Source organism: Monopterus albus, unplaced genomic scaffold (genome assembly GCF_001952655.1).
Source record: "Monopterus albus unplaced genomic scaffold, M_albus_1.0 scaffold47.1, whole genome shotgun sequence".
NCBI classification, from domain to species: domain Eukaryota; kingdom Metazoa; phylum Chordata; class Actinopteri; order Synbranchiformes; family Synbranchidae; genus Monopterus; species Monopterus albus.
The window spans coordinates 499,092-527,066 of record NW_018127927.1 but is presented as its reverse complement, the minus strand read 5'-3'; the positions used below and the strand labels follow the sequence as shown (position 1 = coordinate 527,066).

Here is a 27,975-nt window from a genome sequence, read left to right as displayed (position 1 = left end):
TGAGTGTGTAAAGTTAAGCTGATGACATTGTACACCCCATCTCTCTGAATAATTCAATAGACGTGTGTTGGCTTTAATAACTCTTGCTGAGCGCCTTTCCCTGAGGCCCCAAACACCCAACCGCTTCCCAGTATCATCTGTCCTTCCAATAATCCCATTACTACCATCTTCACCCTTTATGATAGATGTTTTCAGAAAACAAATGTTATAGGTGGATTTTTATTTCCGCTCCTCTCCTCTCTCTCTATGCATCTATATGCCACCATTACACATCACTAACTTAGTGTCTCCTCTCTCCTGTAGTGTGTCCTCTCTCTCCCTGTACCTTTCTGCAGGTTGCCCTGGCTCTGGAGCTCTACGTCTCTGATGAGCAGTCACCAGCCACATCAACCTGACCAGTGTTTGATTGTTGTCTTTTGTTTTTTGTTGTGTCTTGTTGCTTTTCTTCTTCTCTCACCCCAACCGGTCAAGGCAGAAGGCCGCCCACCAAGAGCCGGGGTCTGTCGGAGGTTTCGTCCATTAAAGGGAATGAATGAATGAATAATATTACACTTAAATACTCAGACAAAAAACACAGGCTTTCAGACATTTGTTCATGAATGTTCATAAATAAATGTTATTGTTGCTGTTTGAGCCTCCATGTGTAGGGTTGTAGGATGACAGGAAACAGGGAGTTTCAGCATCTCAGCATCAACTGGTTTGCTTTTCTTCAGGTCCGGAATCTGACCCTGGCTTTTCAGGCTGCCGAAAGCATTGGCATCAAATCCACCCTGGTGAGTTGAGCTACCACAGACCTCACACACACAAAAATACATAGATAGCACAGAGGAAACCTTTAAATAGACCAGATGGAAACAGGACTTTTTGATTTGCTAAACTCCAGGATGTGAAGCTTCAGAACCAAGTTGCCTTACTGGACCACTTTCCCTCCTGAAAGTCTCGAGCTTCACTCTGTCATATCAGTGAGTTCTTTTTGCTGGTTTGCCTCCAGCATGTGCTTAAGCAGTGCACGCTGAAAATATACGACACTTTACTTTAAGAAGAAAACTAGCATATGTAATTCAGATACAATTTGAATTTGATAACCTTAGTAACAAGCAGCTGCTCCACTGAAGGATTTGGGCTTTGTAAGCCCTTTATAAGAAAATCCCCCCATGTTTTGCTGTGGAATAGTCAGTCACTTTCATTTTTATTTCTAGTGATGCAGTGCAATAAGCTTAAGGTAGCAATTTTAAAGTAAATTGTTTATGCATTAAAGAACTAGTTAGACATTTTGGCATTGTTGCAGAGAGTTACCGGGTGTTCAGACTGGTCCAGGCTCTTTACTGTGTTTTAATGCACGGGGCTCCATTGCCCTGGGAGTGAGGGCTTGCAGGGGAGGGTTGTAGGCATGTATGATATTGCTGCATTATGAAGAGTTGACACGAGTGGCTTCATTGACGTTTCCAGCCCAAGAGTCTCCACTGTGTTTTGGTTAGCCATGCTGCTAACGTAGCCTACTCTACCTTAGCACCAATTTGTTTTTTTGCCACCAGTGTGTTGGCACTGATTTAGGGGGGGCAGCTGTGACTCAAGAGGTAGTGCGGGTCGTCTCCTAACTGAAAGATTTGCAGTTTGAGTCCTGGCTTGTCCATGTGGACCCTAAACAGTCTGCATGCAGGGGGCGCTAGTGAGATGCCTCGTGAATAGACGTATTTTCCAGAGCTCCTCGGGGCACAAAAACTCTACTTAAAAAAAAAAAACGCTCTCTACCACATTACTACCTCCGCTTGTGCCCTACAACTAGTTGCTCACACTTTTTCTGCATTTTTTCATCAGTAATCCGATAATGGCAAGTAAACGAGATGGAAAGGTTCCTCGCCAGTTAGCCAAAGCTACTAAGGCTAAACCCGACATGAGCCCTGATGAAGATGAAATACCACTCAAAATCTAGAAAAACATCCTCCAGTCCATAAATGAGCGGTTTGATTAATTCAAACAGAGTTTCCAGAGCCTCATAGCGGGCCAGCAAGCACTCACTGAGAGAGCCTGCGATATGGGGAAAAACAAACCGAAGACCATGAACAGCGTATTGGTGGTATGGAGACTTCACTCGCTGAGTTGCGGCAAAAGAACAAGGCTCTCCGCTCCAGTCTCTCAAGCTTGGAAGGAAGATCTAGATGCAATAATATCAAGATAAGTGGTGTTCCTGAGGTTGAGGAGAAGGGGAGGCCAACAGAATTTGTCTCCCATCTGATTCCTAAACTGCTCAGTGGGGAAAGCTTTGGTAAGACGGTGGTAATCGACAGAGTGCACCGCATGCTGCAGCCTAAACCAGCTGACCGCCATCATCACACGGGTGCATCTGGCGCAGGAAAAGGAGAAAATCATAAGACTTGGGAGACAGCGCGCTCTGGACTACAAAGGACAGCGGATCGTTATCTTTCTGGATTATACTGTAGAGGTAATGGAGCAGCGTTGAGGCTTCAGGGAAGCTCTCAAGTTGTTACAAGAGAAGAATATTAAGCACTCTCTACGCTTCCCAGCATGGCTTCATGTTCATCACCAAGGGCAAGTAAAAGCGTTCAGCTCCCCTGCTGATGCCAAAAACTTTGAGACCAATGACAATGGTGAGGTCAATGATTCAACTTTGTGGGAGACTCTTAAAGTGTACATCAGAGGACAAGTAATTTCCTATGAGGCATCACAGAGCAAAGCAAGGCGTTGTTGACTGGAAGAGATTGACAGGGACTTAAAAAATGCAGATCAGGTTTATAAAAACACGACTTCAATCTGACTATAACAATATTCTAAAATTATAATATGAATATAACTCTTTGCTGGGGGAACAGGTTGGTAAAATGTTACTTAAACTCAAACAGAAACACTTTGAATTTGGTGAAAAACCTCAAAATGCTGACCAGGCAATTAAAAGGAAAACAGACTAAGAGGGCCATTTATAAAGTTAAGTCTAGAACAGGAGCAATGTTAACAGAAGTTCAAGATATCAATGAACAATTCAGAGAATTTATCAATGAACGATTCAGAGAATTCTACTATGACACTTATTCTCCCAAGTCACCTACCACACTGACTTTGATCATTTCTTTAGCTCTCTGTCCCTTCCACAAATTGATGCACCCTACTGGGATTATTTAGACTCAGATTTGACCCTGCTTGAACTACAGGAGGCTATAAAAATCATTTCCTACTGGAAAGGCCCCTGGCCCAGACAGGTATGGCTCAGAGTTTTACAAGGTTTGGGGCCTCTGCTCACACTTCTGTTTTTGAGAATGATCTGTCACACCCTCTCAAGCAAAATACTTCCATCTTCTTTGCGGCGAGGCCAGTGTCTGCGTCCTCCTAAAAGAGGGTAAGGATTACACAGACACAGGCAACTACAGGCCTATCGCCTTGTTGAATTATGATCTTAAAATAATAACAAAGGTTCTGGCCACAAGTCTGGGTAAGAGTATAGCAAACATCATTCATCCTGACCAAACGGGCTTTGTCCCAGGGCAATATTCTTTTTGTAATGTACATAAAATTCTTAACACCCTGTATGTGGACCATAGTAAAGGAGATGGTGCAGCTATATTGCCTATAGATACACACAAGGCCTTTGACATGATTGAGTGGCCATACCTAACTGCAACACTGAAAAAATTTGGCTTCAGTAACACGTTTATTGAATGGGTCAGAATTTTGTACACAAATCCAAATTCCATTCTTACAAATGGGAACAGATCTAAACCATTCGTCTTGCAATGGGGAGTGTGACAGGGGACCCATTGGCTCCGCTGTTGTTTGACATTGCACTTGCACCCCTTAGCTGTAGGGATCAGAGTACACCCAGACATCAAGGGCATCAGATTGGAAATGGTGTCTGTGATACAAATGGAACGCCTTCGCCTGGAAAGGTCTGGCAAACAAAATGGACATGAGAGAATCTGGGGGCCCTTCTTGTCTCAGTGCCACATCTGTTAAGGTTTAGTCCCCCTCACCAGGAGCGTGAGGGAGAACTGAGATAGGACTCAAGAATGCCGACCCAGGTGCTAGTAAAAAAGGTGGTTTAATGGGAAAAATACAAAGTAACAAAAAAAAAAAACACGTAGCACAGTCCATGTACATATCACAGCAAAGTAGGGTAGAGATGGTGGAGGAGACCGGGATGACCAGGGGAAAAGACAGCAGAAAACAGGAGAGTCGGAGGAAGACATGAGAGAATCTGGGGGCCCTTCTTGTCTCAGTGCCACATCTGTTAAGGTTTAGTCCCCCTCACCAGGAGCGTGAGGGAGAACTGAGATAGGACTCAAGAATGCCGACCCAGGTGCTAGTAAAAAAGGTGGTTTAATGGGAAAAATACAAAGTAACAAAAAAAAAAAACACGTAGCACAGTCCATGTACATATCACAGCAAAGTAGGGTAGAGATGGTGGAGGAGACCGGGATGACCAGGGGAAAAGACAGCAGAAAACAGGAGAGTCGGAGGAAGAGGACGGACAAGTGAATAAACAAGCTAACCAGGAGGGTAGGCGAACAAAAATGGAAATCCACAGCACAGGAACTGTCAGCGTGGATAACAAAAAGAACGTCTAGCTAACCACATGGAAAAAAACAAACTTAGAGATCCACAGCACAGGAACTGTCAGCGTGGACGTATAACAATAAACATATAACCAACGTACAAAATGCAATCCACAGCACAGGAACTGTCAGCATGGAAAACAAAATGACGTACAAATACATACCACGACTATAGGGCTGTTATGCACGTTAAGGCAGAGCGTCTGCCAGAGGTATAAATAAGGTAAGAGAGTGATTACAGTAATGCGCCCCAGCTGTGTGCGACAACCCACAAGTCACTAATTACAAAATACGACACAGCTGAGGCGCTGATCCTGCAAAAAGAGCGAGCAGGAGAGAGAAAGGCAGAAGAGAGGCAGGTCGCACAGTGGACCTGACAACATCTCCCCGAACCCATGATGACCAGGGCACTATACACTGACATTAAAATATTATAGTGCTGTGAATGTGCAATTAGAACATGATTATTATGGGTCGGTTGCACCTAACCATCACACTGTCTGGCAGCCTTTTGCTATTGCTTTTGTTTTTGTTTGTCCTTTTTAACTTTAGTGTAGTGTTCTTATTGTTTGTAAAATGAAAAATTTAAAAGTAAAGTAGAACTTTATTGATCCCACAGTGGGGAAATTCCAGTGTTCCAGCAGCAGTAAGGGACGAAACAACATGACACCATAGAATACACACGCCAACCATACACATATGTTGAGAAAACAAGATCCAGGTACCTAGAAACCAGACTAAAATATAGTATGTAAGAGATTATCAAGAACAAGAATAGACCTTCCACAGTTTGTCCCTGAGAAACAAGTCAAAAAAGATACCTAGGAACAAGATAAGAAAGAATAGTATTGAGAGGAATCAAGAAAAACAACCAGGAAATTGAGAACAATCGAATATTACTTTCACAATTAATCCCACAATGGGGGAAAGAAACCTGTATTTCAGCCATCAGGATCTCTGAGGAACTGCTCAAAAATGCCTAAAGCTGGGCAATGCACAGTATTTGAGAGAGATCAGGAACAAGATATTGCACATGAGCCTATTTACATGGCATTTCACCCCCAGGAACTGAATATTGCACCTCAGTCGACTATTGCATAGTCCCTCATAATTTCACCTATCTTATCCCTGCAGTGATCCTGCAGTGATGTGTTGTACAGTCTGATTGCTGTGGGGAGGAGCGACCTGCAGTAACGCTCCTTCTTACACTGGGGATGTAACAGTCTCATGCTAAAAGAACTGTTCAGAGCCTCCACTGTGTGGTGCAGGGGGTGGGAGGGGTTGTGCATGATGGGTTTTACTTTTGCCAGCATCCTTCAGCCACCTCTTCTATGGAATTCAGAGGGCAGCCCAGGACAGAACCAGCTCTCTTAACCAGTTTGTTAAGGAGTGGCTTCACAACAACTCCGTGACTGTTCTTGAATGGCCCAGCCAGAGCCCTGACTTAAACCCAATTGAGCATCTCTGGAGAGACCTGAAAATGGCTGTCCACCAACGTTTACCATCCAACCTGACAGAACTGGAGAGGATCTGCAAGGAGGAATGGCAGAGGATCCCCAAATGCAGCTGTGAAAAACTTGTTGCATCATTCCCAAAAAAGACTCATGGCTGTATTAGCTCAAAAGGCTGCTTCTACTAAATACTGAGCAAAGGGTCTGAATACTTATGACCATGTGATATTTCAGTGTTTCTTTTTTAATAAATCTACAAAAATGTCAAAAATTCTGTGGTTTTCTGTCAATATGGGGTGCTGTGTGTACATTAATGAGGAAAAAAATGAACTTAAATGATTTTAGCATATGGCTGCAATATAACAAAGTGAAAAATTTAAGGGGGTCTGAATACTTTCCGTACCCACTGTATGTCCTTCAGCCTCATGTATCAAGGAACACCATAAAACAAAGACACAGATCAGTCTGACAGCTCACTTGCACTGAATCTGGAGGAGCCAGCTGGACCTCAGCACTGAAGTATAATTAGGCTTGAATATTTGACCAAGACCAAAGTTCACATTTCTTTGTCTTATTAATCCTCCATTACATGCTTGTGGTTGTAAAATCGGATGTGGCAAACCATGTCAGTGACTTTAAACTGCTGTAAACAAATAAATTACTGTAACTGACTGTTGCTGGATCAGCTCTACAGGCATCTGTACATTGTTTTCCACTCTCTCGATATCTGCTGCGCAAGCACAGCCCTCACATACAGTCCACAAAGCAGTGGGGAGGTTGAGACATTCTGGAGCTGACTGTACTGATGCTTCTGTGTAAATGTGAGCTGATGGAAGCTGCTGTGATGCCAGCTGAGTGTGGATTCATGTCAAGGCCTGGTTCACCATCTGACTCACCACTGTCAGCCAGTTATTTCTGCACAACTGATGGTAGCTTCACACAGCTGATCAGAGTCTTATAAGTGTAAACACATTTTCTGAATGTGTGACACAGTTCTCAAAACACTAAGAGAAAAAACATCATTTTATACTGACAATACATTTGTCCTGCTTAGTTCACTGTGTCAGTTGCATAATGTGTGACACTCCCAGTGTTTTCATTACAGAGTGTTGAAATATGGGTTTATTCATGGGGTACTTTGCGTCTCTTCCCATAATACTTAAGAATCTTGCACCATAATGTATCAAGTGTAATCAATGGAATACTAAAGGCATTAGACATTGTCTTTATTTAAGAGCCCTGCCTAACAGACTCTGAGCACTTTAAGCTGCAGAAGGTCTGGGCGGACAAAGTATTTTTCTCGTCATCTACTTCTAAAGCCAGAGGAGTAACTGTGCTGATTAATAAGAAGCTGAGAATTAAATTGATCTTGACTAAACTGATTGATGATTTTGACTAAACAAACATGAATGCTGTGCTTTAACCACTATTGTCTGATTGGCCTGGTAAGGGTGCTGTTTGTAAAAAATGTTTGACAGACCCTCAGACTTCATACGTCCATTACTTCCAACTTCTAGATCACTATGATTCACTGGTGTCTCTTTTTCCACCAGGACATTGAGGAGCTTATGAAGACTGACAGGCCGGACTGGCAGAGCGTCATGCAGTACATCTCTCAGATCTATAAGTATTTTGAGACCTGACCAGTGTTGATGAGGGGCTGGAGACCTATGAAAACTGGAGGCACTGCAGCACTTTCCTGCTCGGACTCTCAGCACCTTGTGGACAGAGCAAACACTGCCACTTCAACCTTTCTCCTGCTTAGTGTTCAACAGTGGACGCATGACTGAGGGTCTGTGTGTTCTTGAGAAATGTAGCAGTTTCTTGCCCTTAGTTGTTGACAGTCAAAAACTTGCAGTCAGGAAACAAACCACCCTGTTCATTTATACAAGTTGCAAGTTTTGATTGAGCATCTGATTCACAAAAAATAAAAAGCAGACAGACAATTACTGGTGCAAAATCCTACTGACCTTGTAGCAGTTGACAGTACAGCTGAGAGGGGATTAAGAGACACTGACTTGGAACAGCTTAGACAGCATTAACAGTGATAATGACAAGGTTGGATAAAACCCTTTGTTATAAACTAGCTGTCAGTAGACACTTCATGTGTCATTTGTTTCTGAAACCGGTCACCCTGGGCCACCAATACTTTTCTAAAGGTTATTTGCCAATTATCAGAGCTGCTGTGAATCAGATGCTCTGTGGATGCTTTGTGTTTTAAAATGTGCCAAATCTTCATCCAAAACTCAACTTGCACAAAGCTATCCATGCTCAAAGTACAGTGTTGTGTCTCAGCTTCCCTTCAGCATGCCAATGTGAGTCCAGCTGACTGCTGAAATGTTGCTAAAAGAACTGACCACTGCTCAAACTGAGTCCTTATTGTAAACAAGCTGGAGTTCCACTTTGCAGAGCAGAGAGTTTTTTGAACTTGTGTGAGTTGGACTAAGGCCTGTATATTTTTCACTTCACTTGTGGAACCTGGTTTGTTGTCAAAAACAGAAAATAGACAAACTGTAGATGCCATCTGCACTGAAAAAAAGGACTCACCGGGTCTTTGGATTTACACAAATTATGCTAGTATGTGCAACGCAATTCATTCATATTTCCTCTGTTAACATAATTCAAACAAGTTAACCCCTAAAGAAAATTATGTTGGTTTTACATACTTTCATTGTGTGGGACCCATGTACACATTACAATCAAGTAAATCCACCAAATCTTTTTTTTTTCACTGTGTGACACCATACGAAAATGATTAAACACTACGAGAGTTGCTGAATAGTTTTGTAAAAATATTTTTATGAATACAGATTGAGCTCTAGTTTGGATTGTTTAATGTCCTGAGTGGGTCCTTAAAGTTCCTTATCAGCTACTATGGTACTAAAGCTGCTTTGTTAAGGCACAGGTTGTCTGTGGCAGTGTTACTTTTGTCATGTTTTTCTCAAAAGCTAAAGAAAGATATTTGTGTCTCATTGTCATCAGTGACAGTTTAGTCTCATTTTTATCCTACATTTTTTATGTTTATATCCTCTGAGTATTTTGAGGCAACAGCTGTCAGTCTTTGTCGTGTACAGGTACCATGGTTACTTCCAGCTGTTCTTGTCTGTAGTGAGGTTAGTTTATTTTATCTGAAGCTGGACTCACTCATATTTTGACTGAAAACACACTTTTAACACAGTTAACTTTCAACATCTTGAGTAAGATTTAGATGGTGACTGTCCACCTTAACCCTGGAACTACTCATCCCTTTGGATTGCAACACAGAGATATATGACTGAAAGTAATGTTAATGTCAGTCTACGTCCACAGCACTTCATGTTACATTTTCCTAACTCGTCATATGTCAGTGTGCTGCTGTCTTGCCTGTTTTTGCATCTTCTTGTCTAATTCTCACTGTAGAGGAATTTAATTCATACAGCACACCTGAATTTAAGATGCTTCTTATCAGTGGCAGTGCAACAGATGAAATGACTAAATGAAACAAACATTGTAAACAAAAGATATTTCACCTGGACTGTTTTACTGACCAGGAGCTACAGTTTGGGAATCCGCCAATGCAGCAGGTTGTTGCATAACTCTTAGCTTTAAGAAAGTCACTGCTTCATGTCCAGTCACCTGTCTTTCACATTATTGTCTCATTTATTTTATATATTTTTATTTCCTCTTTTAGTTTTCACATGATACTTTTGATTTGGTTTTCCCTTACAAAATAAACACCGCTCTTTAGGCTGTGATTTAGACAAGCCTTCATCTGCAGATGTTTTTGGTAGATGAGAGAGCTATTTATTTATTTATTTACAACATATGCATCCTACAAATTCAGAATGTCGACAGAAATGTATGCAGTTTTCCACCGACAGACACATAATGCTCAATAAAAGATTGACAGTTTTTCATTCATCTCATTGTGGTATAAATACAGTCCTGTTTTGCTCCAGTTACGTTAAAACACTTTTCCGTAGGCCCAAAATTGTAAACAACTGCTTTCTACGTGTCCTTATCATGAAGTAACCCTATAGAGAAAACTGAAATGATCTGAATATAATGAAATGGATCTGAAGAGAAGTCAAATGAATCAAACATTCGAACTGATAAAGGGCAAACAACACAGGGTCTGTTGCAGACTGAACATTCATGCGCCATTCTGCTTGCTCCTGTAGTTTAGTGATCTTCACATGCATTAAATAATAACAAATCATTTCAGAAATAAAGCACTGTGTACTTTTCAGCTTGCTTTCTACCCTGACTTCTTCCCATGCACCTGAATCAGACAAATGCGGAAGGTAACACAGTTAGAAAAATGGTGTGAGGGCAAAAATGTCTGAGCAGTTTCGGTCTCGTTTAAACGAGCTGCAGCCGCGTGTCAGTGAGCAGCGTTGTGCTTGTACATGCAACACGTGCGTGAAGTTGCCCCCCCTTCACCCAGATACATGCAACGGCTTCTATATCAAACGGAAGCGCGCCGATGTGTTGGATGCTATTCACTTACGCACGGCGAAGGATTCCACCCTCACGAGTGATCGCATGCGCGCGCTGCTACTCATGTTGTGAGGACACGCATCTGTTTACACATCTACATGTAGAACTCGCCTTCAAGTCCCTGTGACATGGATAATTAGATTTTCAATAGTCTGGTGGTTCTGATTAAGTGTTATGGTTACGGTAAAGTCCTCCAGACTGATGGAAACAACTGTGTGAGCATCTGGACGTGTTTGAGGCGGGGCTTCACTGTGAAATTGGAATTTGGTCTTGCGTTTCTCACTTCACTTAAAAAGTGCTGTGGCGGAGACGTTGCGTGACTGCGCTACACATCGTGAGATGCCGCTCAGACTTGCCGCAGCTCGCTCACTGTTGATGTGAAAATATCCCGCGATGATGTGCAGGTTCGTAAAGGTGAGCCAAAACGATGCTCAGTGACTTACTTTCTGTTTTATATGCCACGGGGGATTGACGCGTTATTACGCATGGATTTGGCTGTGGGAATAGTAAAATGATGGGAATATAAACTCCTCTCTTTTCAACAGATGGTTGGAGCTGAAGCAGACACTTGTGGAATATTCCTGCACTACAGCAAAAAGACTTCTTTACCTCTCTGGGACTAGAAACGGGGTTATGGGTGGCCCGTCTCTCTGTGAACAGCCCGCAAGTTTGAGTCCTTTGACACACTTTGCTGAGATGAGTACGTACTACATCGTGATTGAAGTAGCAATTGCTGTTCTCTCAATATCCGGCAACATACTGGTGTGCTGGGCTGTCGCGATCAACACCACTCTGAAGAACGCCACCAACTATTTCTTGGTGTCCCTGGCTGTGGCTGATATTCTGGTCGGTTGCCTCGCCATCCCTTTTGCCATAACCATCAGTACCGGCATATATCTGGACTTCTATGGATGCCTCTTCCTGGCCTGTTTTGTCTTGGTACTGACACAGAGCTCCATCTTCAGTCTTCTTGCTATTGCAATTGATAGATACCTGGCTGTCAAAATTCCTCTGAGGTGAGTTGATCTTTTATGTTGACTTGAGTTTGGGTTTTTTCCCCTTATCTGGTAGTATTGTTGGTGGTGGTTGGTGGTATCTGGTGATTATTTGTTTTCTGAGAATACCAATATGTCAAGGTCACTGAAATGTATGAAGATAAAGGGGAAGATAGAGAAAGCTCAGTAGAATAGTAACGCATTAGCTCAATCTCATTTTATCCTTTCGTTATTTAAATCAAAGTAAATTCAAGTCCTCTTTGATCCCGTTTGTTCTTGGACCCCAGTCTGTAAACCCATAACTCATCTAACAACAGGGCTGTGTCTTTAATTGGCTGTTTAATCACCAGTACACAGAGTGATAAATCACAGAAACACTCTTCCTTTCATTCTTCACAAAATAGCTCAGATTAATGACTGAATTCAGGACCTGGTAGATCAGTATCACCTCAATGATCTAATCAATCACTTTCCTCTGGAGCATAATCTGGAGCTGCAATCCAATAATACCACTCTAAACATTATTTAAATCTGGTGTTAAACATATATATATACACACACGCACACACACTTGATCTCCATCAGTTAACTTAAATAATTGTACATCCTTTTCATTAGTTCACCTTTCATCTTACTCTCCTGCAGCTCATAAAATATGTAGTGATCTGTCAGGTAACTGTGTGATGTAAAACAGCTGAAGCTGTTGGATCAATACCTGGCCACACTTTATCACTTCCATTGATCATGATGGCAAAGGCCACAGAGATTGGCTAGGCATCCTCTGACTATGTGTGCAGTTTGCCTGAGGCAACAGAAACAGGCAGACACAGCACGGTGATGCTTGCTGTTTCACATACACGCTTTGTTATCAGATGGAAATTGTCGGGGGGCGGGGGGGGCTGTGATGTGCTGTTATTTCCTTTACACTCAAAAGTTGGCACCGAAGGACAGTTTGACACCAGCACCCCAGATACTTTACACCCTGTGAGAAGACAAAGTCGCCACACTCTCCTCAAGCCCCCGTCTTCTCTGTCCTGTTTTGTCCCTCTGTCCTGTTGGAAGTCTCAGATAACCCTTTGCACCTTGTAGACCACTAAGTATTCTCTCCCCCACACCAGCAGCACTGCCTCACTGTGGTCAGGGGAAGTGAACATCAATTTGCCTCAGACTGCTGATTCACCAGATTTCATCTTAATGCACACTTTCCTGTTGTCTTTGTTTCAGCACATGTAGGAGTGTAGTCAGTGTGGTAGGCCACACACTGTCACCCTGAGTGTAAATCCTGCTGTGGTGTTTCACAAATAATAAAACAAATGTCAAAGATTTAAGGTTGTATTAGAGCTGAAGAGCCAGACAAGGCTCTGCTGATGGGTAGAGTTCAAATAACTGTGTTTTCAGTTTGAATGGAAATCACATGGGAACTGTGGGAAAGCAGAGTCCAAATGAAAATATACTTCAAGATGCAGACATCTAGTTATATCCCCTGAAATGATCCGTTATCACCTGTGGAGACTAGAGGGCTGTTGTAAAAAGATGAATAAGTTAGAGGAGGTTAACAGTGGTTAAAATGTGGAGACTCTCCAGTGTGGTGTGGAGAAGAGTTCTTGCTGAGTGTTGTGATTTATGACATGTTGTCAAGAAAATAAAATATCAAGAGTTATACTGAGCTGTGACCTGTCCAGGGTGTACCCCGCCTTCGCCCGATTGCCGGCTGGGATTGGCTCCAGCCCCCCCGTGATCCTGTTCAGGGACTAAGCGGTAGAAAATGAATGAATGAATGAATACTGAGCTGTATCTAAACAGGATCTCCAACATCTTCACCAGGTATAAACTGAACGCTCTGGAGTTGACATTTGGGAGATACACACAGTTGTTTTTGTTGAGAGCGTGATGAGAAGTTTGGTATGTCTTTAAACTCTAAATACTGAGCCTCAGCCAGGGGATCATTTTCTTATCTTATAAGAGTGGAAGACAGTGAACTGTGTGAATGCAGCCTTATTCAGCTCTGTCCTTTAATTTGTCACCTGTCTGTGCCTGTTAGAACTACCTATTATGACACTACAGTATGTGATCAATACCTAATATAATGTCATCCTCTTAGTATTATTGCAGCCTTTAAAAATTACAACATGTGGGGATGACAACCCAACTTCCCAGGAAAATAAATGTCTAAGATTAAATCTCATTTACAACAAGTTCTTGAATGGCATGTGTTACACAGAGAGCTGTGGAGGTTAAGGAAGTTGTAATTGCTTGCATTGCTGCAGTGAATCCAAGCTGATCATAGCATCCATTTTGGGAGGGTGAACTCCTCCCCCCCACCCAGCAAGCCTGCGGGATACTTGTATTTTTGTGACTTCAGGAATGAGTCAACAAGGACTAAAACAAGACTGTTGATCTTGGTTAGCTTCACAACAAGATTCACTACAACGTGGGAGTCTATGACAGTGTACACAGAGATGATGTGGAAGCTTCCATTAACCTTTTCCTGTCCTGTCAAAACAGGTCCTTCATGATCACATCTTAATCAGATTGTGAAAGTGTTGTCAGTTTAAATGTGTTGACATGGTTTACTCCTGAGTTGCCTTTACCAGTGCTTGCCAGCATGTCTTTTAGAGCGATACTCACAAATACAATTCATAATGCAAATACTGCAGCTCTGTTTGCACACACACGGGCAGGCTGGGTGAAGTATGTAGACTTCTTGTGCTGTGGGTGTGAACGGCCACCTGTTGGATTGTGTTTGAAGCTGAGCTGCAGAAGCTGCTGGACATCTGAGCAGCCATTTAATGTGCATGACCTAGCAGAGGTGTGTGGCCCCAGAGCAACAGACAGAAAGAGATGGTATGTATGTCGAATGGAGCAGGGGAAGAAAGTGAAACAAAGACAGATGGCAGCGTGTTGTCAATTGGTGCCAGAACTGATCTGTTCAACCGCTCACCCGTTCCCTGCCACCAAAGGCTGAGAGATAGCCAGAGGCAGTGTGCTGGAGATGGACCCTGTGGGAAGCTGACCCGGTGCAGCCTACTCTGTGCTTGTGACTGAGTGAGTAGAAGATAGAGAGAAGCAGGGGGGGAGGTGTGTGAAGGCTACTGTGACTTCTGAAGCTCCCTCGTTTCCCTCTGTGGGCAGACTGCTGTGTTTTTACCTCCCTGGAGGGGGTCACAGGACAGAGGCTGGCCTCACACCACTGTTGAATAATTGACAGCTTAAAAATATTCAAATACTAGGCTGTGACTAGTAAATTCAGTGCATCTAAAACTAGGACTGTGCCAATACCTATTTCCTGGCTATGCCCACAGAGTCAGAGACATCTGCTGCAGCTTGAACCCACTTCCTTATAGCTTGGGTTTACCTTCGTCTCTAACAGTCGTTTAAAGGATGCGACACAAAACCAACAAATAGTGGTTTTATCCCACTAACAACTATTGTTTCTCTTCAGCACAGACAAGAGAGAAATTCTTGCACTGGGTGACCTTTGGTATCAAAAATTATATTGACCCTGAAAATAACTTCTACAGTAACAGATACAGGCGCTGTGGATATTACACAGAAAAAGAGTTTAAATGAAATGTAAAAAGGAATGATGAAATATCAATAAAGAATTTTATAAATAAATACGTATTTTATAAATATTGCAATGATCAAGCACAGTCTAAGGCAACCGTCAAAGACATCAACAGTAATAACAATATCTGTCTGGTTTGGCTCAGCAACCAAGCAGGATAGGAACAGACTTCAGTGAACAGTCAGGACTAAAAGATCATTGGTGCAAGCCTGCCCCTCCATGGAGGACCTGTACACCTCACGGGTCAAGAGGAGGGTGGAGAGGATTTCTGCAGACCCCTCACACCCTGGACACAATCTGTTTGAACTTGTGTGTGTATATAGTACTTTATTTTTACTCCTGGCACATTCCTTTGCTTGATTGCACATTACTTCTTTACTTCTGTTCTCAGCTTTATACTGGTTACTTTCTCACTGCTGCCTTACATAAAGCCATAAACATACACATTGAGAGCCGATGTACCAGAGTCTAATTCCTCGTGTGTCTAACACACCTGGCCAATAAAACTGATTCTGATTCTGAAAGTTGACTTAACAAAGAGCAAACTGATAGCATCAAGAACATGATAGAACCACAGAATTCATCAAGAACATGACAGAACCACAGAATTCATCAGTACAATCTATAGTACCAGTCTATATCTATTAATTACTAGGCCTCCTAGAGTAAAAACACACAGTGTGACATTAATTGATAATATATTTACTAATAGTATGGATAACAAATGAACAGGTGGAATATTAATAAACCACTTGACTGATCATCTGCCAGTTTATGTAATAATTCAGAACTGTACTAGGGTTAAGAAAGATGCCAAAACATTTAAAATAATGACACAAAAAGTTCAAGATCCAGTCAACTCCCTAAGACAAGAAACGATGCTGGAATAATGTCTACCTGGAAGCTGTAGATGGAGCATGTGAGATGTTTTTGTCCATAATAACTGCCCTTTATGAAAACTGTCCTCTAGTAAAGAAAGTCATAGATCCCAAACATGAGGACAACTCGTGGTTAACCAAGGGAATTTGAAATCCATGCAAATAAAAGATTTGTTATATAAATCATTTTTAAAGAAAGGAATAAAAAAGGCTGAGCATACATAAAAGACAAACAAGCTAACAAGAAATATGAGAGAGGGTAAAAAGATTAGTAGCATAAATTACTGGAGGACAACATAAAAGAAACATAAAACACACATAGAAGGTACTGAATGAGACAATAATATAAATGGAGCTGGGGGGGGGGCAGGATACCCCAACAAAAAAGTTACACTATCACAAACAACATGGCCTTGGGTGCAGGTGAATTAGTGACACATAGTGTGAAAGCACTTTGAGTGTGCTGCAATGCAGAAAGCGTTATACAGGTATAACACCATTTACCATAGCACTGTCCAGGTTAGGTCTGAAGGTTCTGGGTTCGGGCCCCACCTGGGACCTTTCTGTGTGGAGTTTGCATGTTCTCCCCGTGCTTGCGTGGGTTCTCTCCAGGTACTCCGGCTTCCTCCCACAGTCCAAAGACATGCAGCTTAGGTTGATTGGTGTCTCTAAATTGCCCATAGGAGTGCATGTGCGTGTGTGTGGTTGTTTGTCTATGTGTTAGCCCTGCGATGGATTGGCGACCTGTCCAGGGTGTACCCCGCCTTCGCCCGATTGCCGGCCGGGATTGGCTCCGGCCCCTCCCCCGTGACCCTGCTCAGGGAACAAACGGTAGAAAATGAATGAATGAATGTCCAGGTTAGCTAGCTATCTACAGAGTAAGCATCAGTATGGACAAATACAAGACCTCAAATCACAGTCTTGAAGGTTATTTGTGGGGTTACTTGGGACTCAGTATTGAGCAGTTGTTTGGCACTCGTGTCACTCTGCAGCTCACTGTGCATCTTCTGTGAATCCATTTGCTTCCACAGTTCTACTGTCAGGAAGAGCACAGATGTGTCTACAGTTCAGTGAAAAACTAATGTAAAAGGAGTGAAAACTGTGGTTGTGAGGACGAGTTAGAGAGAATTGTTTAGACCAATCCAACAGCCTCACCGCTCTAGGTGTGATATCACCACTACATACCCTGACTCTTTCTCTTCAGAGACCAATGTACAGTATTTCTCATTTTCAACCATTTTAACAAAAATTCAAATAAATTGTAATCTTTTGAAAAGTAGAAATAGAAGTTAAAAGTTTAATCTACAGTAGGTCAACCTCATCATCAGTGAGCTGTGGGCGTCCGTGACCCTGTCGCTAGTTCACCATTTGTCCTACTGTTGGTAGGTACCAGCCACTGCAGACTATGAACACCCCCCCCACTCATAAATATGATGCACTGTTATAGGTTAACATAACCAGAAGTATATGAGGTAGTTAAAATTATCCAGAAATTATCCAGCTTCATTTCCATCAGATGCATTTGAGTTCTGCTTTAATAATAATAATCAGTATTATACAACAATATGACACCATGACACAAGCCGTTCTGCTGCCTAATGAGTACTTTGACATTTTACTGAATATAGTAAAATTAGCAATGAAAGATATTTCCTTGTAGTGGCATATTATACAGTACTGTTTCGCTACTTTTACTTAAATTAAAGCCTTTTCCAATAACAAGTCTGTTGACTGTTTGATTCATCTGTGGGTTGTGAGGAAGCATTAAATGCTTGTGTTTGTGTTTGTGTTGTCTATTTAGTGGTTTGAACAACAGAACAAAAACAATGCAAAAAAAAATTCAATTTAAATCAATTAAATTCAGTTTTATATGTATAGTGTCAGTTCACAACAACAATCATCTTAAGGCACTTCACATAGTAAGGTTTAGACCTTACAGTGTTATAGGGAAAACCGTAGCCAGCACTGGGCAACAGCTGGGGGGGGGGAAACTCTCTTTAACAGAAGAAACTTCTGACCATGTAAAAAGAGTGTGAAGATGATCTTTCCTGGAACACGTGAATGCACCAAACTACTGCAATTCACAGTCACAATTGATTGTTCTTATTGTCTGATGGATGAACGTTATTGCTAGTCCAATGTGCATGATTTGGAGACTTCAAGAGAATGAAATAAAGTATGCAGGTGTGACATCAGGACAGGTACATGGGAAAATATTTACATTAGAAAATTGTTCAAATAAATGACCAGACCACAGAAACATCATACAAAGAAATTGTGGTGCCTGTGATTTGTTGTTACTGTAAAGATTCATTCATATTCACACAGTTTGTCATGTTGCTGTATTTGTCCTGTATCTGTTCTTGGTGGGATGTAGCCTACTCAGCCTTGTGTCACCTATTTTGAGAGTGACACTTTAAGACGGTAACCACTGCTGTGTTTTCTCTAGGTACAAGGAGTTAATGACAGGAAAAACTGCCAGAGAGATCATAGCCATTTTATGGATCCTCTCCTTTGTCATTGGCCTCATCCCCTTCTTTGGCTGGAACCTGAAGTACTCCAGCTGCAGGAACAGCAGCTCTGGGTCAGACAACACTATAAACGCTGGCCTCACACAGGGACTGAGTGGAGGAGAAGACTCACTACGGAGCTGCAAGCTCAAGTGTTTCTTTGAGAGTGTGGTGGACATGCACTACATGGTCTACTTTAATTTCTTCGTGTGTGTGCTGCTGCCACTGTTCATCATGCTGGGCATTTACCTGAAGATCTTCACTGTGGCCAGGAACCAGCTGAGACAGATTGAGCTCAGGTGCGTTGGCAACGGGGACAACCATCACCAAGGGCTGCTGCAGAAGGAGATCCGGGCTGCCAAATCCCTCTCCATCATTGTGGGACTGTTTGCTGTCTGCTGGCTGCCTGTCCACATCCTCAACTGCCTCACACTGTTTTACAAGGAGCTGCAGAAGCCGCCGGTTGTCATGTACGTGGCCATCATTCTGTCTCATGCCAACTCTGCAGTCAACCCCATCATCTACGCTTACCGTATCCAGGACTTCAGGAATACCTTCCGCAAGATCCTGACACAGCACTTCCTGTGTCACAGAGAGGAGCTGTACCTCAACTCCAGCGGCAGCAGACGCAACAGAGACCAGATCCACATGACCATCGACCCTCTGCTATAGAGTGTCGTACAGAGGAGGAGTATCTGTGTCAGCTCTGTTGTTCCAGTGTTGAATTTTACATTCACTGAGGTTTATAATGTTTACAGAACAAAGACAAACTGACATCAAATGCGCCTTCAGTGTGGACATTTATTTATGAATCGTGCCGAGCATCAGGGGTCGAGCAGTGACATGTTGAATGCTGAGTCTTACATAACTTTTATATTATGAAGGATTTTTGATTAAAAAAACAGATTGAAGCTAACTGGATTTGTAAGACTGAACAATCCAAACATCAAGTTTTATTTATCACTCTGAATCCACCATGTTACTCTTCCAGTGTTTGATTATTTATTTATTTCAAGACATCTTTGAGAATGTAAAGATCATAAATCTTTGTGTGGCTATATCTGTACTTGTGGACCTAGAAAGGTACAATAGTAGTTGTCTACATCCTGCATTCATACTCATGACCACCACATGCTTAATGTGCAGAAACTACCCATTTTCTTTGTCTTTTTTTATTGAAGAGAAACAGGAGGCTATGGTATTTTTCATATCAATGTCCAAAATAAAAGATAAGACATGCACATACATATCTTTGTAAAGAAGAAATGTTCTTCAGCTGCTGTCTCAGACTAAGTGCCAGTGTTTGCAGGTGTCCCTGTTGCTTCGCTAGTAATTCCTCCACATGTAATGTGTGAACAGGCAGAGGGACACAGCAGTCTACACAGGATCAAACACAACAGGGACTCTCCTGCACAGTACAGAATGCCAGTAACTAAACTAGGAGAAAAGGGAGGAAACTGCAGGCATAAACAGGGAAAAGAAATGTATTTTCTATCTATGAACTCTCTCTCCAGATCCAAAGCAGAGTGGTTCTGTGCATGATTTGATTCAGACCCAGAAATACGTAAGTAGTTCAGCAAAACACACCTGCAGTGGGGCTCAGAATCGTTTCCACGTCTCTTAAGATAAAAGCTCAGGAAGTGGGAAACTGATTGTGCCCTCTATGGAAATACTGCATCAGCGTGGCATGTTTTCAGCTGCTTTGTTTTGAGCCAAGTGATGACATAGTGTTAGCATATGAGCCAGTCGAAAATCTGATACTTCAAATAAATGCAGGTTTTATTCCTCATCAGCCAGGCTTTTGGTACACATGTATTTAAAGGCTTACCTCACATAAAGCACTGACGGTTTGATTCAGTTAGGTGTGAATGAATGTCACTTGCCTTAAGTCACCCCCTCCCCTCAGACAGTCAGGCCTCCCTGAGCTGCTGCAGTCGCTGACTGAACTGAGACAAACTGTTTCATTTGACAGAACAATACATTTTAAGGGTGAAATCTCAAAAAACATTGCACTGAGGACTCATTGTAATCCAACTTCAAATAACTGAACACTCTTCTCTTTTGTGAGGTGGCAAAAATGGACAACCAAGTTCAGTTGACCCCAGAATAACCAATTGTTTTAAAAGGTGAGCTAGATAACACTAATGGTCTGTTTTCAAAGCAGAGTCTCAGAAGATACAGCTGCGACGCTGCTCTCCACCGAGTCGGATCTAGCACCTGATGCTTTGCGCCTTCTCTGCAGGGGTGTGCTGTTCAGCATTGTTGTCAATCAGTCTGTTGAGCTTTTCAAGAGAGAGCTTAGTGAATTTAATCCGAGCAAAGCAGAATTTTATTTGGTGTGTTGTAAGTTATGTGAAAATGAGGATGTTGTTGGTTGCCATCACTACACAGACAAAAACACATTTTACTGACGTTTTGGGTTATTTCCCGTTTGATGTGCTTCACTAATGATGTTGAACCATGTTGTGTTGGCATTTAACAAGTGTTCTTAAGCTAAGCACTTGTCTCCACTGCTTTACTATCTCCTCTCATTTACTGTTGTGTCCAGTGTAAACCCCCCACCCCCCTAACTAACTTAAAGGGCTAAAATACAGGAGTGTGCCAACATTTTTGTACATTCCAATGGAGACATCTACACTGTAACTCCACTGTAACAAATTATTGTCTTTGTAGACTGTGGTGTAAAAATAAGTACTGTAGATGTCCGGCTTTCTACAAAGTATTGATGTCAAACTGCTGCCTCCTTTTGTGAATTTAAAGGTAAGATGGACAATAACGAGTGGATCTAGCGCAACATTCCTGCCTTTCATTCCAAAGTACCTACTGTATCTGTCAATGTGCTGTAGTGTTGTTACTAATCAGGAAAAACTGCCACTGTGGTCAAGCCAATGTTCAACCTTTCCAGAGGCCATTCTCTCTTTCATTCAATAGAAATATAGCTGCAAACAGATACTGCTATTTAACATGATGCAATTTGTATGTATGGTGAATTATTTTGTTAATAAAGGCACTGTTTATATTGTTACAGATTAGTCTTTATTTCTAAAATTTCAAATTTAAGTCAAAAGACAGATTCTATTTACAAAGGACCCATGGGGGAAAAAAAGAGTCATCTTCTAAAAATGTTCTGAAATAACTTCAGCACTCAGACGCACACTACTTCTTTGATGCAGCGTCAGAAATGAAGAACTTAAAAATAAAACAGCACACACATTCCACGAACAGATGTCCAATTCCTGGAAACAGATTAAGAACTCTTAAAAAAAATAAAGCAACATCTGGTATATTTCAGAGAGATGTGACGATGTAGGAATCACTGTCATGTTCCCGGGCTCCCTGCTCCTTGCTGAACCAAAATGTCTGTTTAGCATGGGGTAGGGTCCATGCTGTTCCTGTGGACCTGGGGGCACTGGTCAACCTGCTGCACACAGCACCAAACATTCCTATGCCATGGGGCTGCTGTCTCGCTGAGCAGCAGAGACATCTGCTGATCAGACACACTCGCCTGCTGAGTCACACCCATGGCCTGACAAAGGTAGATGGCCAGGATGTGTTTGCACTGGAAGAAAAGAGCACAGATTCATTACATGGCCATGGGCAGTGGTGTGATTAATGATGCGGATATGAAGCCCTAATGACACTGCAGTAATTTCAATCCAAAGATCTTGTGTAAACACTGGAAAAGAAGGGGGTCATTCAGCTCTGACCTGTTCTAATTTTTTCCACAGATGAGCTTCATTCTGAGAATATGAACCATGAAGCAAATGCCAGAACAATTTCCGATAATTGCATCAAATTATAAACATTTCTATAAATGAATAGCATGTATGGCTTAAGAGTGCACTATTTTTCAAATGGAGTTCATATGTGATGAATAAAAAAGAGTTAAATGACAAGACATCCAGCACTTCTGCATCTGTGTGCATCAGTGAAAACCTTCTGAAGCTCCTCTCATTATTATCAATATTAACAGGTTAATCACTGACTGGTTTTCACCCCAGCCTGTTCCATGCTCACTGACTCACCTGTGGATTAGTGCTTAACATAAATAATAAAACAAACTCAAAGCACAGTGAAAAAGAACAAAGGTATAGAAGTCGACAGTTGGCTGGTTTGGTTGGTGGGCGAGCTCCTTTATCTGTCCTCTGACCAACTTGTCAGAGCAGCCTGAATCTGGTCTGGCCTTATCCAGTCCTGTTAGAACCTGCAGAGCCCTGAATGGACAGAGTGGCTGCAGCATGGGAGGACAGCAGATGGCATAGTCATTGTCAGTCTCCTGAGTGTTGTACAGTTTTAAGTGAAGATCTCATCCTGCACCCTCTTTTAGCCTGACTCTAACTTCATCAGGCAGCGAGCAGTTTGATTCTTCTGTCTTCAGTGTGTTTTCATAGGGAATGATATCAGTGGTGCTAATGTGCTCAATGGGAGTCTCCTTGGTCTGTTGCAGCACTGTTTCTCACACTGATTTTAGCTACATCCTCCAGGGAAATGACTCTGATACTGGTGAGCAAGAGAAGAGGCTGTGTGCTTGCAGATGTTTTAGAGCCACACGAGTGAAGACAGCCTCAGCAATCAGACTAAAACATGACCTGACCACGATACAACGTGTGCTTTGTTTCCCTTTTGACAGGTTTTCTCCAGGATTCACCATGACTGGCAAGACAGTGATTTTACCTCTGTCTGTAAATGTGCTACTGTATACACTGTATATCACATACTGTATTTGCTCCTGAGTTAGTGTTCAACTGTGTAAGTACAGCTGTGTGCATTTGTCTTCCTGTGTGAAGGGTTGGGTTCTGTACTTTCAGGATACAATGAGGAACAAAAATATTTTTTTAACAAAACACACGGATGTCCCAATAGTTCCATAAAAAGCCTCCAGTTAATCCAAAATGCTGCAGCCAGAGTACTGACAGGAACTAGCAAGAGAGATCATATCTCTCCCATATTAGCTTCTCTCCACTGGCTCCCTGTAAAATTCAGAATAGAATTTAAAATCCTTCTCCTAACATACAAAGCCCTTAATGACAAGGCTCCATCGTATCTTAAAGACCTCGTAGAGCCTTATCATCCTAACAGAGCACTTCGCTCTCAGAGTGCAGGTTTACTTGTGGTTCCTAGAGTCCACAGAAGTAGAATGGGAGGCAGAGCCTTTAGCTATCTGGATCAGGTGACCCTGAGCCTTCCCTTAGTTATGCTGCTATAGGCCTAGGCTGCTGGGGGGGCCCCATGATGCTCTGAGTTTCTCTCCCCTCTCCTCTCTCTCTATGCTTCTATATGCCACCATTACACATTACTAACTGTGTGTCTCCTCTCTCCCGTAGTGTGTCCTCTCTCTCTCTGTACCTTTCTGCAGGTTGCCCTGGCCCTGGAGCTCTATGTCTCTGATGAGCAGTCACCAGCCACATCGACCTGATCAGTGTTTGATTGTTGTGTCTTGTTGCTTTTCTTCTTTTGTCTCTCCTCTATCCACTCACCCCAACCGGTCGAGGCAGAAGGCCGCCCACCAAGAGCCGGGGTCTGTCGGAGGCTTCTTCCGTTAAAGGGAGTTTTTCCTCCCCACTGTCACCAAGTGCTTGCTCAAGGGGGTTTTGTTGGGTTTTCCCTATGTAATAGTAGTGATAACACTAAGGTCTAGACCTTACTTTGTAAAGTGTCCTGAGATGACTTTTGTTATTTGGCGCTATACAAATAAAATTTGATTTGATTTGATTTGAAAACACATTAAATTAGAAACTGTCTGATCAATATTTGAGTAAAGAAGAGTATAAATCTGACCAAGTATTCAATGTTCAGTGAGGACCAAAACAGCCCGTAGTCCAACATGTGTGAAACTCACCAACAGACCTTCATTTCTGCAGAGCACAGTGTAGGCGAAGGCCGGGCATGGGCAGTAGTGACAGGACACAAAACAGGTGTACAAACACCCTGAGCCTCCCATCACCTGCAACAGATTCATGCACAGTACATTCAAATGTGTGGCATTAGATCACACAGAGGAAAAGAGGCAGCTGTTTCTTCATGAGAGTCAAGTATGATCTCAAGGCTGTTTGTGTTGGCTGTCAGCTATGCTTGAGGAGCACTGGAGACAGTTTACAGCAGTGGGAAGGCATGAGGGAAAACAAGCTCTTACTGCATCCCAAATATCCGTGAGCGAGTCCAGGCATGACTGGCTGGGCTCTGAGCAACAGAGCAGTAAGGACAAGAACTGGGTTACAAAAGCATCTTTTTTTAGCCACAAGCTCCTCAATATCTGCTGCAACCTTAAAAATACTGCCATCAACTTTATGAAGTATTCACCTTCCTTTTTCATGTTTCTTTTATTAAATTGCAGCACATATAAAAACCTCACATTTTAAAGTGAAAAAATTTCTTTTATCCATTTTCATCTAATTCCTACAATACTATATTTTGTGTGTTTGAGCCAGTTTGTCTTTATGTTACACAGGACACAGACAAGACTAGTGATCTAGAGACAAGGCCTACAGCTGTTCTACATGTGAAATCAAACTGTTAAGATATTATGATAGCAGTCATTGTACTTTACTGCAACACAGGAAGATCCTCTAATTCATAGTTGTAAACCCTCCATTCATATGTGTTGGAGTTCACAGTCTGTCACTGTTACAGTGTAGCTATACCAGATCATGTTTCCCTGAAGTTATCATGTCTTCTAGCTTGCTGATTCTCATGTGCATCTTTTTAGATGCTAACCTTACAGTCCAAACTTAAAGGAACTGTTCTTTTAAATGTTTCATAAGCATGACAGAATAGTGGTTGGTAGGAACATGAGGTTACTTCCACCAACCTCATCATTTCACATTAGTTATTTGGAGGAGACAAGACAAAAACAATACATTTTTAAACAACCTGTATGAGGTGTCTAATGGCCTTGGCTAAAAGAGTGCACATGACACATGAGCGCATTAAACTGGTGGATTAGCTTGACACTTCACAATAACTAATGCCTCCCAAGATGACAGAGCAGGCTTCATTATTCTCCCGAGTTTCAATAAATTACCTTTCTCTGCGACCTGCCAAAGTAAAAACACCTCATTTGTTCAATGTGACACTTCATTATACATAAGGCACAAAAGAGACCATTAGATGTACTTAAAGCACCCCACTGAAGATGAATAAAGCACCAAGGAAAACTATGGAGACCAAGCCAAAGGCCACTGCAGTTTCTAAAGAGTGGAGTTTATTGAAACCCAGCTCACACAGGCCCTTTGTGTTGTCTGCTGGCATCATGTAGCTCTTCACTGCAAAGCTGACAGCTCATACCATCAACAGACACTGTAAACTGTAGTTCTGCACTGCCTGGCATCCATCCAGGTCTCCTCAGCTGAAGACTGTACATCAAGATCGGCCATTCAGCCGCTGCAGATGGAACAGCAAGAGTTAAAACCTCAGCAAAGCTCTGGCTCCATCTCTGCCTGAAATGCTGGTTCTCATGGGAATACGTCTTGGAAAGCCATTCTAAGCCATAGGACTTCAGGGAAATCACTCTGGGAAGTCACTGAGATACTCAAACATGTGATGTATTTGCATCTCCAGTCACCACTGATTGAATACATTCCGTTTGACTTGTGAGTCTTTTGCTGACTGATACAGTATAAACAGCTTCAAGAACTGCCTGTCTCTTGTATGAGTGCCCATGAAAGCCTCCTTCCATCCCACAAAGAGTTTGGTTTATATTCCAGTCAGGAAGGGTTTGGCAAACTAGCACTCACATTAGCACAGCATCACCACCTTCACCATCTTTCACCACCTCGGCATTTTTCTGACATAATATTGATCAAATGATTATATTTGATCTATTTGATATATTTGAAATTGTATTTGTCCTCAACAGCAACTAATATTTTGTTGAGTAAAAGACTGAGGGCTTTGCTGTCCACAGAGTCTTTGTGTTCATAAAGTAGGTGTTTCCTTATCATTGGGAATACACTTACTCACTAGCAGGCCTTGGTACACCATTTCCTATGAAAAGGTCACTGAATGTTAGTAATGAGTTAAGGTGAAAAGCTGTGAAACACTGAGATCTCATGGGTTATTCATTCCTTTTGAGTAAAGCAGAGACTGAGAACATGAGAAACTCAAATACGTCGGAAGCAAATGGGGGAGAAAAATGGTAGAAATGGTTAATTTTCCAGCCTCTGTCTGACATGGTGCCACAAGTCAAGCGCATCCAGTAAACTCAATACTCCATACAATGTAAGAATAAAGTTTGAATTCCAATCATAAGTCTGATGAGCTTCAGGAAACCATTTAAGAAAAGGAATATCTACTCTTTAAGCTTATTATTTATGATCTTCTTAAAGAAATGTGCCCTCTCATCCTCATCCTGCCTTATAGGAAATCTGTGAGGACTTTGACAACTGGATGACACTTTGCAGACAGGCTATGCTTTTAAAATGAGTCACTGCTCTTCAAAATGCCGCCACTGTCTACACTCTCTTCCAAAGATATAATGACATTTACACTGCTGGTCTACATTGAACAAGAACATGCTGTCCTCCAAGTCTGGCAGGTTTTGACTGTCAGTACTCAACCTTTGATCCCCTTCACCTACTTTGTTCCAAGTTGTAGTTTGTTAAAGCCAGAGACCTGCTGAAATAATGTTAAGCCAGAATCTCAGTTATATATTAGTGTCATAGTGCTGCTACATTTGGGATTTAGGTGGAAAGAGCTTGGGTTGTTTTTAACAGCTGCCCACTGAAGCTCTCAGTGTTTGAACAGATGCTATGTAAACTCAACTCTCACTTAATGCATCTATAAGTGTTAATAAAACATAAAACAGACCTGCCAAAATGAGAGGCACAACACACATGGGTCTTACTGCAAAAAAATGAACTCTATAAGATTTATTACAAAGGAGAAATAATATTATGAGAATATTAATGTGCTATTTGTGTTGTAAAGTTTTCCTGTGAAGACATGTGGTTTACTGCCTAATGTAATGCTACTGCTCTCAGAAGAGACGCCTGTACCTGCAGGTTGATGAACAGCATCATGATTATTTAACTTGGACAACTGAGTAGATGGTAAGAAGAAAAACCAACATTCTAATTGCTCACAGCCATCCATAAAGTGCATATTCCCAAGGGTTACACCAAGGTTTATGAGTAGGAGGAGCCCTTGTCCAGTGAGGCTGGGATGATTTCTTTAGGAGAACATAGCTGATGTACACTGTCACTATACCACAAAGTGACTTTCATTCACCTGAATTATACTGGCAAAATCTGAGAAGCTACCTGATATCACTAGGGAGGAGGGTGACATTTACAAACAAACAAACAAACCGATATATATCTTTTTATGTAGAGAGAGAGTTTTTGTGTTGTGGATCCTATGTTGAATGGATACGGTTGAATGAATCAGAATCAAAATCAGCTTTATTGGCCAAGTGTGATGGACACAGGAGGAATTTGACTCTGGTACATCGGCTCTCAATGTGCAAACAGTAAACCAGCATAAGGTTGTGTAATATAACAAAATAAGCAGTATTAACATCAACACTTGACAG

The 27,975-nt window shown here is 42.0% G+C and overlaps 3 protein-coding genes across 5 annotated transcripts in view; 2 read left to right on the top strand and 1 right to left on the bottom strand.

The window, feature by feature from the left end:
- specc1 (sperm antigen with calponin homology and coiled-coil domains 1) overlaps positions 1–8,539 on the top strand; it is an 83,231-nt gene extending 74,692 nt beyond the window's left edge. The window contains exons 14-15 of the mRNA XM_020600608.1: positions 714–773; positions 7,570–8,539. Of these exons, the coding sequence (XP_020456264.1) occupies positions 714–773; positions 7,570–7,659 (150 nt within the window). The 3' untranslated portion in view covers positions 7,660–8,539. The remainder of the gene's footprint in view (positions 1–713; positions 774–7,569) is intronic.
- Positions 8,540–10,516: 1,977 nt separating this feature from the next.
- On the top strand, positions 10,517–21,427 carry adora2b (adenosine A2b receptor). 2 transcript variants are annotated; one of them, XM_020600577.1, is made up of 3 exons: positions 10,517–10,899; positions 11,041–11,511; positions 18,386–21,427. In XM_020600577.1, the coding sequence occupies exons 1-3, from the start codon at positions 10,889–10,891 to the stop codon at positions 19,116–19,118; spliced, it is 1,215 nt and encodes a 404-aa protein (XP_020456233.1). In that variant the 5' UTR covers positions 10,517–10,888; the 3' UTR covers positions 19,119–21,427. The 2 variants fall into 2 exon arrangements, with proteins under 2 accessions (XP_020456233.1, XP_020456234.1); XM_020600578.1 differs by having other exon boundaries at positions 10,517–10,909; positions 18,386–21,425.
- Positions 21,428–21,540: 113 nt separating this feature from the next.
- Positions 21,541–27,975, bottom strand: part of zswim7 (zinc finger, SWIM-type containing 7) — a 16,476-nt gene continuing 10,041 nt past the window's right edge. The window contains exons 5-6 of one of the 2 annotated variants that reach the window (XM_020600580.1): positions 24,286–24,390; positions 21,541–22,005 (exon numbers count right to left, since the gene is read on the bottom strand). In XM_020600580.1, the coding sequence (XP_020456236.1) occupies positions 21,811–22,005; positions 24,286–24,390 (300 nt within the window). In that variant the 3' untranslated portion in view covers positions 21,541–21,810. The remainder of the gene's footprint in view (positions 22,006–24,285; positions 24,391–27,975) is intronic. The other variant, XM_020600579.1, reaches the window with a different exon arrangement.

Bases quoted from the DNA above. Each gene is read 5' to 3' on its own strand.
- adora2b (XM_020600577.1), top strand. The intron at 11,512-18,385 runs GTGAGTTGATCT...TGTTTTCTCTAG, and splicing joins GCTGTCAAAATTCCTCTGAG to GTACAAGGAGTTAATGACAG.